The sequence below is a fragment of the Odontesthes bonariensis genome, chromosome 15 (assembly GCF_027942865.1).
Source record: "Odontesthes bonariensis isolate fOdoBon6 chromosome 15, fOdoBon6.hap1, whole genome shotgun sequence".
NCBI lineage: Eukaryota > Metazoa > Chordata > Actinopteri > Atheriniformes > Atherinopsidae > Odontesthes > Odontesthes bonariensis.
Window position 1 is genome coordinate 24,729,497 of NC_134520.1, and position 12,007 is coordinate 24,741,503.

The following is a 12,007-nucleotide window of genomic DNA, read 5'->3' on the forward strand; positions in this document are numbered from 1 at the left end:
ATTTAAGACCTGGATGTGCATCAGTTGTCCACGCAGACATTTCACCGCATGTTAGAAGTCAGTTCTACCAGAACAATTACTTTCAAAGCAACTGAATTTAGGTCAGACATTTAAAATAATCTGGAGAAGTCATGCAGACCTAAAACTGAGAGCATGACTTGTACACAGAATGGGGAAAACAGAGTTTCAGTCATGCTTTTTGCTTCGGCCTGTTGTGCGTCTACAGGTGCGTACACATTTATATGTGCGTACTAGCCTCAGCTCATGGTAATTGGCAGGTGTAAGGGAGCATGTAGGCGATACCCTGAACTCCTTAGTTTTGGTTTTTAGTTGCAAAGGCTCTGTTGTGTGCTACGTGACACTAGTGTGCCAGAACGACTTACAACCATTTGCATTAATGGTTGAGTGACCCTCCCCCAAACATACACACACGCTCACACACTTACATCCTGTTACCTACCGTCACTGCCACTGCCTTTGAGGTTGCTCTTTGGTTACTGATTATTTGCAGTATAAGGTCTGTTTACAATTTATCTACAGACGGCCTGTCGCTGACCTACATACAAAGCCTGGCTGAAAAACTATCAGACAACAGTCGAATGCTAAATAATTATTTATCTGAGGTTGTGAAATCTGAAGATTTACCTCTGAAGCAGCTAACTAGGCAGCATTTGGTTAACTTTGTACTCTCCTCTTAAGCACACATAAGAAATCCCCTCAAAACTCTTTGTGATGATAATTCTTATCCTACTACTGCAAGTAGATCTATTTAACTCCTAACCAAATCATATAGTTTATGAACTTTATCTGTGTTTTGTGACTTAAAAGATCAAAACCCTGAGTGTTTCTTTTTTCTTTTGCACAGGATTTAATCAAGGGGCGTGATCCCTGTGTTACCAGTTGGCCCAGTTTCTTGTCATCTATCTAGTTTCTTATTGTTTATCTGACTAGCAGAGCTTTAATCCAGGAGGGGCCCCCGTCCCTGCGCATACACTATAGACATGAAAAAAAACCTATGACGACCACACCCATGTCAGCCTGATAAAAGTCTGTATGTAAGTTGGTGGGTGGTAGTGGCAGCGGCAGGGGAGTTATAATGTACACAAGGATTACATACATGGAACTGAGAAAGGGCCAGAGACAAACAGAACGAGAGCAAAGCTGATAGGAGTTGAGGGACAAATGGAGAAACAGAGCAGGGAATGGAAAGGACAGAAAGAAAACAGATAGAGAGGCCGATAAAGCATATACTGTGAATGAGAGAGACATAACAGAGATATAGTGAGGGGTGTGGTGTGGCAGTGGTCTTGCCAGTTGGACTGGATCTTCGGTGTCTGCTTTCAGTCAGTCAGGTATCCCACTCTGCTGATGTCAATTCTGCAGCAGTTAGTCAGAATTGAAACCTTCCGACTCCTTCCGTCTCCATAATGCTCCATGAACAGCTTCTCTTCAAGCCCACGTCAACGTGTTTAGAATCATATGTTGCATTGCATTATACTGCTGCACACACACGGTTTAGTGCCTCTCGCATTTACATAGGCTGCTTAGGTAATATTTCCTCATAGCAATAATAATAAAATTATAGTAATAATGACAACAATGCTTCCTTTTACCAGTAGTTATAGTTTATAGTTTATGCATTTGGAAGATGCTTTTATCCTAAGCGACTTACACTGGTAGGGTAAGGGGGTCTTGCCTAAGGAGGTAATACCTTTCATATGGGGGATGCAGTAACAGAACACAGTCTAGCCTGCCAATCAAGATAAACAATCACAAGAATTTGTAACCTGTTTGTTATTTATTTGTTAATCTGTTTCCTTCTGACATTTTCATCATTAACTAACAGTGTTGCAAGTAGTTCTGAAATTGAAATGCAATCATGACTTAAGGTTCAAAACCGACTTAATTATTTGATTTTATTCAAACTGGAGTCCTCTAATTTAACTTATAATTATCAATAAGTCGTTATTGTAGTCAATTGTTGCTATAACTGAGCATAAGAATATTTATGTATAGATCAATGGTCAATTATAATCAAAAGGCAATTTCTTATTTCAAGCCAAGTCTTTGTTGGAATTGATTGTGCATACCAATATTTCATGTGCCGTCACAGACCTCAGCATAATTTGTTGTCCCATTTTTAAGAAATTTCGAGATTAAAGTTAAGTATTTCAGTATGTTGCTGTGCCATTTAACAAGATCTAATGTGGTTACCATAATCCAAACTCAGGTTCTCGCAGGAAAACCTTGAGAAATACGAAAAATGTTGGATTAGAGGTGATCAAAACATAAGACGATAGAAGACTAAACTGGCAAAAACAATTAAATAAATGCGATATAATTTATATAAATTATTTCATAAAAAATCAACATGTCAATAAATGCTACTAATATCAAGCAAACATCATTTTATCCACGCAATAATGAGTGTATAGAATGTGAAATAAATTGACATTTTGGCCTTCTACATTTCTCTTTGTTTGTTTTTACGTGTATGTTGCATTATGCAAATGAGGAGGCTGTCTTATACAATGATTTTATTAAAGAATACATATAAGGTGACAAATAAAAGAATTAAGATTATTGTCACATGTTCATTAATACAAAGCAGGACACAATGCACGTGTCTGTAAACACTGAAAGAGATTTGAAACTGGATATCCATGGGGTGAGGTTATAGTTATAGTACGCTTATAGTGAAGTGTTAAAACAGTTCACGCTTCACTATTGGTAGCCGGTCCTTCAGTGGCCGACACTAATCAACATGCTGCCTTTTATTTACAGTTACAAGTCTTTTAGAATTGCTGTGAATGACAAATCATCACATGAGAACCACAGCTTTAACCGTCCACAGAAAGAGGACTAGGAGGATAGCATCCACTGTTTCATGCATTCTAGCCAGTAGCATATGACTCCGTGCTCTGTCGCCGCATCTTGTGGGCCGAAGGACTGGGATCAGATCACTCCCACCACACCACAAGGCAAATATTTATTGGTGTGATTAGGACAGGGAGACTGAAAGAGGGATAGGGAGCAAATAAAGCAACATGGGGGATGGGAGCCGAGGAGGGGGTAATTTCTAAGATTTATGGTGCGGCACTTCACAAAATGCATGCATCCTGTAATTAAAACCCCCCATTTGCCTCCAGCAGGCCTCTACATTAGTTGGCATCCCCCCACCACAACATCCACCTCAACCCTCTTTGGTCCCACAGCCCCCACCCAACAGTCCCCCCCCCCCCCCCCTCTGCCCACTAGAAAATAAGATCCTATGGCAGCTTGGTGTCACTAATGAGGGCGGAATGCCACAGTGAGGGACAGTCTGTTAGTGGTAAGAAGCCACTGCATATGCCATCCTACGACAAGCCTTTCATTTTCAGTTTTACTGAGCCGGTCCTCAAAGAAAATGTAGGTATTCATTTGTAAATTGCAGTTTATACTGATGTGCCAGAATCATTCTGAAGTCAGATTCAGTCTCAGTGTGCAGCTTTCGGTAAGGGATCACATGAGAAGGGAGTTTGTTCTATTAGACTCCTCCAGGCACACAGAACCTTGTAAGTGCTGTCGAAGGATAGCCTTAAAAGCTAGGACTCTGTGAGGGAATACATCCAGTATGGCATGCATCTTGGCTGGTTTCTGGTGCTGTCAACATCAGGAACTCTTCTTCATTACTTTTTTGTGAGGTATGGTTTGTCCTACAGTTATGTTAGCATGACAATCTCAATATTATCAACAGTCCAAAATCCATGCATTTCACCATCACAAAAACAAGAAGTGGCTGACTATTTTTCTAATTTACATCAGCATTGTGTTGAGGTCAGGGATTTCTTGAAGAGATATCAAATGCTATGAACTGGAGTGTGCAACATGAGGCATTGCAGTGCATTGGCTGCTCGCTGTGGGCTGTTGTGATGTAGTAATAATACGACTGGCTCCTTTTTTTCTGTGGTTTTGTTTGTTGGAGCCCAGTTGCACATTGTCTTTCACAACTAAATGACCTCACTTGGTTGCTGTGTGATGTTGTCAGTACTGTTATCCAGTTTCCGGGACTGTAGACCCCCAATTGAAGTGTGAAGATACTGAAGCCGTGTTGTTTCTCACTCACATAAGAAAGAGAAAATGTTAACACTGAGTGTGACATCAGTAGGCAGACCTCTAACAAGATATCTCACCATCACAGTGAATGGAAAAAAAACAACCACAGGCTCAATGGCCCCACTGTACTCCCCTGAGCGGGCGCCTCACTTTTACTGCTAACTTTCACTGAACTTTCCGGAGCCCGGGGCCCCCCCAGCAGCTGGAACCACATCAGGTTCTCATCAAGCCACACTGGTCTACTCTTCTTAGGTCAGGCAACTGATCTTCAAGGATAACTGTCCATGTCATTGTTTAGATTAGCTTTGTTTTTCTTTGCTTTTTTAAAAATAACTGGCACCCATCATGGCACTGGTTGTCATAGTTACTGGGCTTTCATTGACGTAGTTTTCCGTCAACTATTGGATGCATCTTTGCGTGCTGAAACTGATGTTGTGATGGTAGAACACTCTTATCTCAGACATCCAATGTTTGGTTGTTGTCGACCTTTCATGTTTTTGTTTCCCTCTTCTTTGTCTCCACAGCTGTATGAACTGGACGGAGACCCAAAGAGAAAAGAGTTTCTCGACGACCTTTTCAGCTTCATGCAAAAAAGGGGTACGTAAGTGCACATATGTGGATCTTTGAAAACCCCACTAACTCTGACTGATATTGAAGTGCACCCTATCCATTCCAACTCTTATCTTGTTATATCTCCCAAGTTTATCCCCAGCCAGTGCCATAGGCAGCTCTTAATAGTTGTATGAAGAGGATGATCACCCTCCCCCTTCTCTCTCTGACATATGACACAGCACCATCTACTCATCTTTCACTGTGTTGGGTGGGGTCTTTATTCATTTCAGAGATGATTGCTTCTTGGTAACACACCAACTCGTCGTTCCCAGGCTATAACTAGAAGGTACATGTTGTATCAATGCCTGGGGATGTATTGGCTTACCCTCCCATCATGCCCATGTTTCAAATACCACACATACTTACACACAATCAAATGCACTAGCAACTGCTGTTTCTCCTCATCTGGACAGCTTATTCTTCCACTGAGGGAATTGTATCCTAACACCAAGCAGCCGTTTTGACACGATTCCTCTGAGGAAACCCTGTCGATGTCACAGGTGGGCTTTAGTATCACATCAGGGGGCCTTAACTGACATTGCAGACGACAGACATGTGCTCACAACTGAAACACTAGAACAAGATATTTACAGTGTCAGCCGCTGCCAGTGGGTGGGTCTGCCAAGTCTGCTCTGAGAATCTGAGAGCACCATCTGTAGGCCATACCGATAACTGGTCCATCTTAATGTTGGACGCAAAGTGAGGATTATATTGATTAGTTCTATTTTTCATTGAACTGTATTTACTGTCAGTTAGCGTTGCAGTGGATATATTAAGATAAAAAAGTGAATGAAGAATGGGTTTTCATGGCCAACTAATCAATACAAAATTTAATTCAAGCGTAATTTTTACAATTTCAAATAGTTACCTATAGATTGATGCAGAATTGTAGGTGTTGAGAAGGATTTATCCGAAGGAATTTTGCTCTGCACTTGTTGTTTGTTAAGCTGTGGTTGCATCTTTTCTTATCCGAAGACAATAGGACATCCTGGTTACATCAGCAAGGAAAATGCTGGTTTATCTAGTTTGTAAAACACAATAAAATCTTACTGATACAATTGTAATTGTTCTCTTAATTATGATCAAAACATCCAGAAAAAAATGTAAGTCTTTCCTGCATCAGATGGTTATCTGAGTCTGCTCCTGGTGTCTATTCTCCAGTTTTGATAGCCTGGGTTCAGTGAAGCCCACAGAGCTCTGGTTTCTGTATTTATCGGAGGACAGTATCTCCCTCATTTGAAGGGTTTTTTGAAAAAAATGTTTTTTTTGAAGCATTACTGTTTTTTCCCTTATTTTCTATTATTGGTAGTTCATGGTGGTATTCTTTCTCTCTTGACCTTTCCCCTCTGTGTGTGTGTGTGTTTGCAGGAACCCCTGTGAACCGTATCCCTATCATGGCCAAACAGGTCCTGGATCTGTACATGCTCTACCGGCTGGTGACAGAGAAGGGCGGCCTGGTTGAGGTCATCAACAAGAAGCTATGGAGGGAGATCACCAAGGGACTTAACCTGCCTACCTCAATCACCAGTGCAGCCTTCACCCTCCGCACACAGTCAGTACACACACCCTCTTCCTTTGATTTGAATTTAGGCTAAAAGGTTACCTGGTTGCATTGTTATGTTTGGCTTGTTTGGATTCCCCATGTTAGTTCAAACAAAAGTACGTGTAACTTGTTCATTGGACAGTTCTGTTAACTCTTACCATGCCACAATGGGGATCAACATAAGTCAAGTTTTTATAACTTAAGGTAGCCTTAACTGTCAAAGCTATAACCTTTAATCCTTGTTCTCTTCAGTGTTTCGCAGCTGTGGAAATGCTGGCTATCAAATGTCAACAACTGCTTTGTTTTACAAATGAACCCTTGTGTGTTGAAGTAACTTCCTGCTGTAGGTTGAGACTGCAGGATGTTCTCAATCCTAGTTAGCAAAAGATCAGATCAGATCTCCTCTTAATCTCCTCTTACAGGAAGGAGGCTTGTCTGTGTGTGCTTGGAGCTAGTATTCATTTCCAACTCTATACTGAAGTTATATGTCTCAGGCACTCATCACTGTAAATTCTCACGATAAGAACCTTTCATTTAAACCCGCTGCAGATACATGAAGTACCTGTACCCATATGAATGTGATAAGAGAGGTCTGAGCAACCCCAACGAGCTTCAGGCAGCCATTGACAGTAATCGACGGGAAGGTCGACGACAGAGCTTTGGCAGCTCCCTCTTCACTTACTCACCCAACGGGACACCCACCATGCTGTCCTCGCCGAAGATCTCCACGCCTAGTGTGGGACTGTCAGTGGGCTGCAATGGGGCCTCGCTGACCCCCATCCAAAAGATCAAGAAAGGTGGGAAATATCACAATAGGAAATATCGTTTGAAATTGATAGACAAGAGTCTATCAAATTATTGAATGACTTATGTTGTTTCACAATATACAGGAGACAAATGTTACATAAAGTTTTTATGACTGTTTAGTTTGACAAACACAATATACTCAAGAAGATGGGTTCCCATTGGTAAAGAAAATTTAAACTCTTTCAAACTTGTATGCATCATTTTCAAATTAATTTACCATTTTCTCTTGAATGTTTGTAGTTACTTAAAGAAGAAGCCAGAGGATAAGTTAGGATGAGGGTCCAGTGCCAAGCATTGATTGTTAGAAATCAGATATAGTGAACCCTATACTTGCGTAGAAAATGTAAAACGATTTAAGAAATAGCAACACATTTGATTTCCTGCCAAATCAATATTGCTGTCTATCTGTCACTTTGGTCAGGGTTAGACACCTTTTATATCTGTCCAGGATGACATTATCATATATTGCTGTGTATGAATACATTTGAATTTATGTTCCCCCTTTTCTCTCGGTCCGGGCCAAAAGAGGAGGGAAGCCAGCCGCTCCCAGGGGTCAGCATGGCCCGTCTGCCACCGGGAGCCTTAGCGAGTCACTCAGTGGCTGCTGTGCAGGCAGCGGCAGCCCAGGCAGCGATGGCGGCTCAGATGGCAGCTCTGGAACAGCTGAGGGACAAGCTGGAGGCCGGTGAGCCACCAGAGAAGAAGATGGCGCTGCCGGCGGAGGAGCACCACCGACTATTGCAGAGAGCGTTGCAACACAACCTGCTAGCCATGACCGCTCAGATACCTATGAACATCCGCATCAACAGTCAAGGTACTGAACGCTCAGTGGAGGTTCTGATACATTCAGCCAACGTGAGAAGAACAACACGACCAGTCAGACATGATTTTTATGTTCTTACCAGCCAAAGAAGTCTATGCTGCCCTCTAACTTCAGGATATTCCTCTTTTATCTAATCAGCGTTAGATGAAACCAAGAAGAAGCTTCTTTGAATCTGAGATTCCAAAGATCTACAAGACGGAACGCAACTGATTTTTGTTAATAAGTTTTTTTTAGTTTTTTTTTAGATACATGTTGACTTTCAAGGGACGTCCAAATGCCCAGTGTTGATAAAAGTAGATTTATTTAATTGATTTAAATTTATTTATTTAATTAACATTGATGTTTTTATAGTCACATTTAAAAAAGTTGATACCTATTTCCGTGAGTGTGACAGCCAGGTCACAGCAGATAGGATCAACGTCATTTGGTTGGACAGACATAGATTAAGATGTAACCCCCGGTAATTATTGACAAGGCCACATTGCCCAAGGGTACCAGGTAGATGGGTTTTAGAAGAGACGGCAGAATGCTGTCTTTATCATTTTGGGAATGCTTGTTTATGTATACAAAATTCAGAATATTAATCAGTGTGGAGTATCTTCTCTTAGAGCTACACCGGCATATCAGAGAAGAAAAATCTGAAGTTATTTCAAATATTGTTCTGCTCTGTGTCTTGACTTTACATCCAATTAACATTAATTTAGCTCTTACTACAATCTATAAGCAGCTTTAAAAAAAAAAAAAATCCCCTGTGTATTCCTATACCACAGCTGCATCATTGTTTTCCCGCTTTGCGACAGTTAATATCTCAATACACTCTTGTTATCTCACCAAACCACAGCACCCTACAGTGAGGAAGTAACCCTCAGCAGGCCTATATGTTGACCTGTTTAGCTTATAGAAGCAGCATGCATGCATACATATGGTAAATGTGTCTTTGTCTTTGCGGGGATTCCCTTCTGCGTGCAGACTCTTTGATCTTATAGCAGGGTTCGTCTCACATGCCGTCTATCTGATGGTACACGCAAGCTATTTCTCAGTAAGTGATGATACAGGTGAATTCTGGGAAATGTTCTTATGGACACTTTTGAAGAATTCATACACAGTGAGGCTTGTCCCATGAGAAATGATTCTGTACTTGCTCTCTTTTGTTTTATGAGAGATTAAGGAAGTCATCAAGTCTAAAAAAACCACAACTATTGTCTTCCTGACAGATGGCAGACAAGATTCTGCTCTGAACCTCACCACCAACGGCACAAGCAGCATCAGCATGTCAGTGGAGCTCAATGGAGTTGTGTACGCTGGTGAGTACCTCTGTCATGTGGTACAAGATGAACAGCTCATCACCTCCTTCCTTCTTGATTAACACACCCTGCAAATTGATTTTAGGGAGAGTAAAAAAGATTTGGGAGTCAAGATAATAAAATATGCACATTAAGAACAGAGCTAAACCTTCACGTTTGTTAGCTCAGTTTGGTAGAAAAACTAGAAACAGGTGTAAACAGCTAAACTGGCTATGCTAAAAAGCATCTCTAGAGGGTTTTTATTCTAAATCACATAACCCTTTAAAACAAGGGTTTGTGCTGGCCCATGTCCACAGTATCATTTACCCGCTTCCCAGTCATTATCTATGTTAAAAGACACAGAGTGAATTCTGTCAGTGTTGTGTCAAGTTGACCATTCCTCATTTCAATGAAGATGAGGTCTAGCCTACTTTACGCAAATGACCAAAGTCCAGCACCACCATTGGAAACTCCAGACAAAGTTTTAACTTATCCTTCATTATCTAAAATTAGATTCAGCAAACTTAGGGCTTTTTTCTCATCTCAAAATTTTTTAAGATCTAGAGATATTTGGTCAATTCTCTTGAGGCTAATAGTAAAAGTTGTTATTGGCGCGCCTAGTGTTTGACACTGGTTTTAAAAAAATGCTGATTGCCAGTGCTGCGTTCATGTTTTCAACTACTGTTGACTTATGCAGACAGATGCCACTGTACACTTCTGTGTTATTTATGGTTACAGCAGAAGATGTAGAATAAAAATATAGTTATTTGAACAAAGATCGCAATCAGCTGCTGAGAGCTATTAGATTGATGAAAAAGCACATAATGTAATAATTATTTAACTTGAAAAATGCAGTTTATTTCGGCCAGCTTATCAGCCTTTCTCCCAAATAAGGCTAACTACCGTGATTATGTGTGAATACTCTCAAAAGGGTTTCCTAAAACGGAGATTAAGTTAAACTGCTGCGCCTCATATTCTAACATTAACTGTTGGTCCTCTTCATATCTTTGTCTGTCTAGGCGTTCTTTTTGCTCAGGCAGCGACAGGGTCAGCCTCATCCGGTGCGTCTGCATCGTCCCTCTCCAACAAGGCCGTCAGCAGTCGCGTCGCTCCACAGCAGCAGCAGCAGAACACACCTACCTCAGCCTCCAGCAACCCGTTGTCTTAACAAACTCCCAGCCTTTCCACCTTTTTTTTTTTAATTACCACGCTAAGAAAAGCCAAAAAGCAACCTCATTTTCTATATCATCTATGCCAAAAAAAAGAGCAAAACCATCATCAGTACAGAAAGACAAAAGTGAACATCAGCTCACTTGAAGTACTCTATCTCAGGTTTTCTCTCACAAACTCACCTCTTTTGTTCATCGCCAAAAAAAGGATTTTGAAAAGAAATATCCCAACTGAGAGCCAGTATATGCTAAACTATAACGTGTGCACAATCTGTGAATTATTTATTTCTGCATAGATGTACAGATTATTGGAGAACAACAGAGAAGTTAATAACTAGGAAGGCTAAGGCATTGTTTACACACACAAACACAGCTACTGACTGACAATAATGTTTTTATCCTCAAGAGGAGAGATTTTTTTTTTATTTTATTTGAATTTTTCATTGTCATTATTATCATTATTGTTATTCTCTTTATTGTGTTTTATCGTTTAAATCTTTAACAATTCTCTCATTGCAGGAGAAAAATCTATATATTTAGAATTCTATTAAAAAGAAGTTTGAATATCCTCTATTTGTAATCAGAAAAGCTTTAAAGGTATGTGTTGTTTCTTCAGGGCATATAACGATGTACGGTTGTGACCTCATTTTCTGTAGAACCAGATAACCTTATTCACATGGCAGCCATTTTGGATCTCTGTGGGAGAAGAAGTCTAATGCAGGTCTCAGCTCTGGTTGTGCAATGACATGCGTGTCATATCATTGCCACAGGGTGTCCTGAGAATCTGAGGGATCTGCGAGGATCTATTAGGGCCCAACTAGACTTACTGTGGTAGGCTCTGGCACAAAACTCTTGAATTTCTTTTGTGCTTGTTCTTCTAGAGACAGCTGGCTAATATGTATCCAAAATCCACTCCTGTTTATTGACATAAGGCCAGTTCAGAACGTATCTATGCCAGTCTTGCAGGTAGTTTGTCAAGCTTGGTGTTCAGAATGGCTCCCTGTAGGAGTAAGGTCAGTTGTTAAAATGAGCTCCGTTCAGCGTTCATACTTAATGGGGATAACACAAGTTTTCATGATTGTTCTCAGGTGTCTCTTTGCTTTGTACAATTTCCCGCTGTCTTCTATTACACTGGACAGAGTAATGCTTTTCCACCCCTTTGTTAGTGGAAGGATACGTTTTATCTTTACTCTGACTTGGCCTTCTTGTGGATTGATTGTCTTAAGGTCAGATGCATGCGTGTGTTTGTAGATGAAAACCCTCCAATCAGAAAGGAAATGATTGCCCGTCTTAAATTCACAGAAGTTGCATGTCCACTAAATCCTTCTTAATGTGGACACACTCACATGGACAATCAGGTGTCAGGTGACACAATTTGGGCCTCAGAAGAAACCTGACAGGCATTTCAGCTCATCTTTGTCAAGTCGTTTTCTTTTTGTAATGTATTATGGATTACAGGTGCTTTAATTTTTTTTGGTTCGGCTTTGTGTTTTGCATGATATAGTGCTTCTTCTGATCCAAGTGCTTCTTATCCGGAGCTGTGGCGTGGACAGGGTCTCCTTGTGACCAGCTCACCACCTATTGAGGATAGAGCAGAGAATGTCTTGTGATCCTCTGACTGTGCAGCTGTTGCTTAATTGGATCTTTTGATAATATGAGCTGAGAGGTAATCAAA

General features: G+C 40.8%; 1 protein-coding gene across 1 annotated transcript in view; it reads left to right on the forward strand.

Moving 5' to 3' along the window:
* Nucleotides 1-12,007, forward strand: part of arid3a (AT-rich interactive domain 3A) — a 41,832-nt gene extending 29,825 nt beyond the window's left edge. Inside the window, exons 4-9 of the mRNA XM_075485645.1 lie at nucleotides 4,620-4,692; nucleotides 6,076-6,259; nucleotides 6,800-7,047; nucleotides 7,584-7,871; nucleotides 9,095-9,184; nucleotides 10,183-12,007. Coding sequence (XP_075341760.1) covers nucleotides 4,620-4,692; nucleotides 6,076-6,259; nucleotides 6,800-7,047; nucleotides 7,584-7,871; nucleotides 9,095-9,184; nucleotides 10,183-10,331 — 1,032 coding nt within the window. The 3' untranslated portion in view covers nucleotides 10,332-12,007. The remainder of the gene's footprint in view (nucleotides 1-4,619; nucleotides 4,693-6,075; nucleotides 6,260-6,799; nucleotides 7,048-7,583; nucleotides 7,872-9,094; nucleotides 9,185-10,182) is intronic.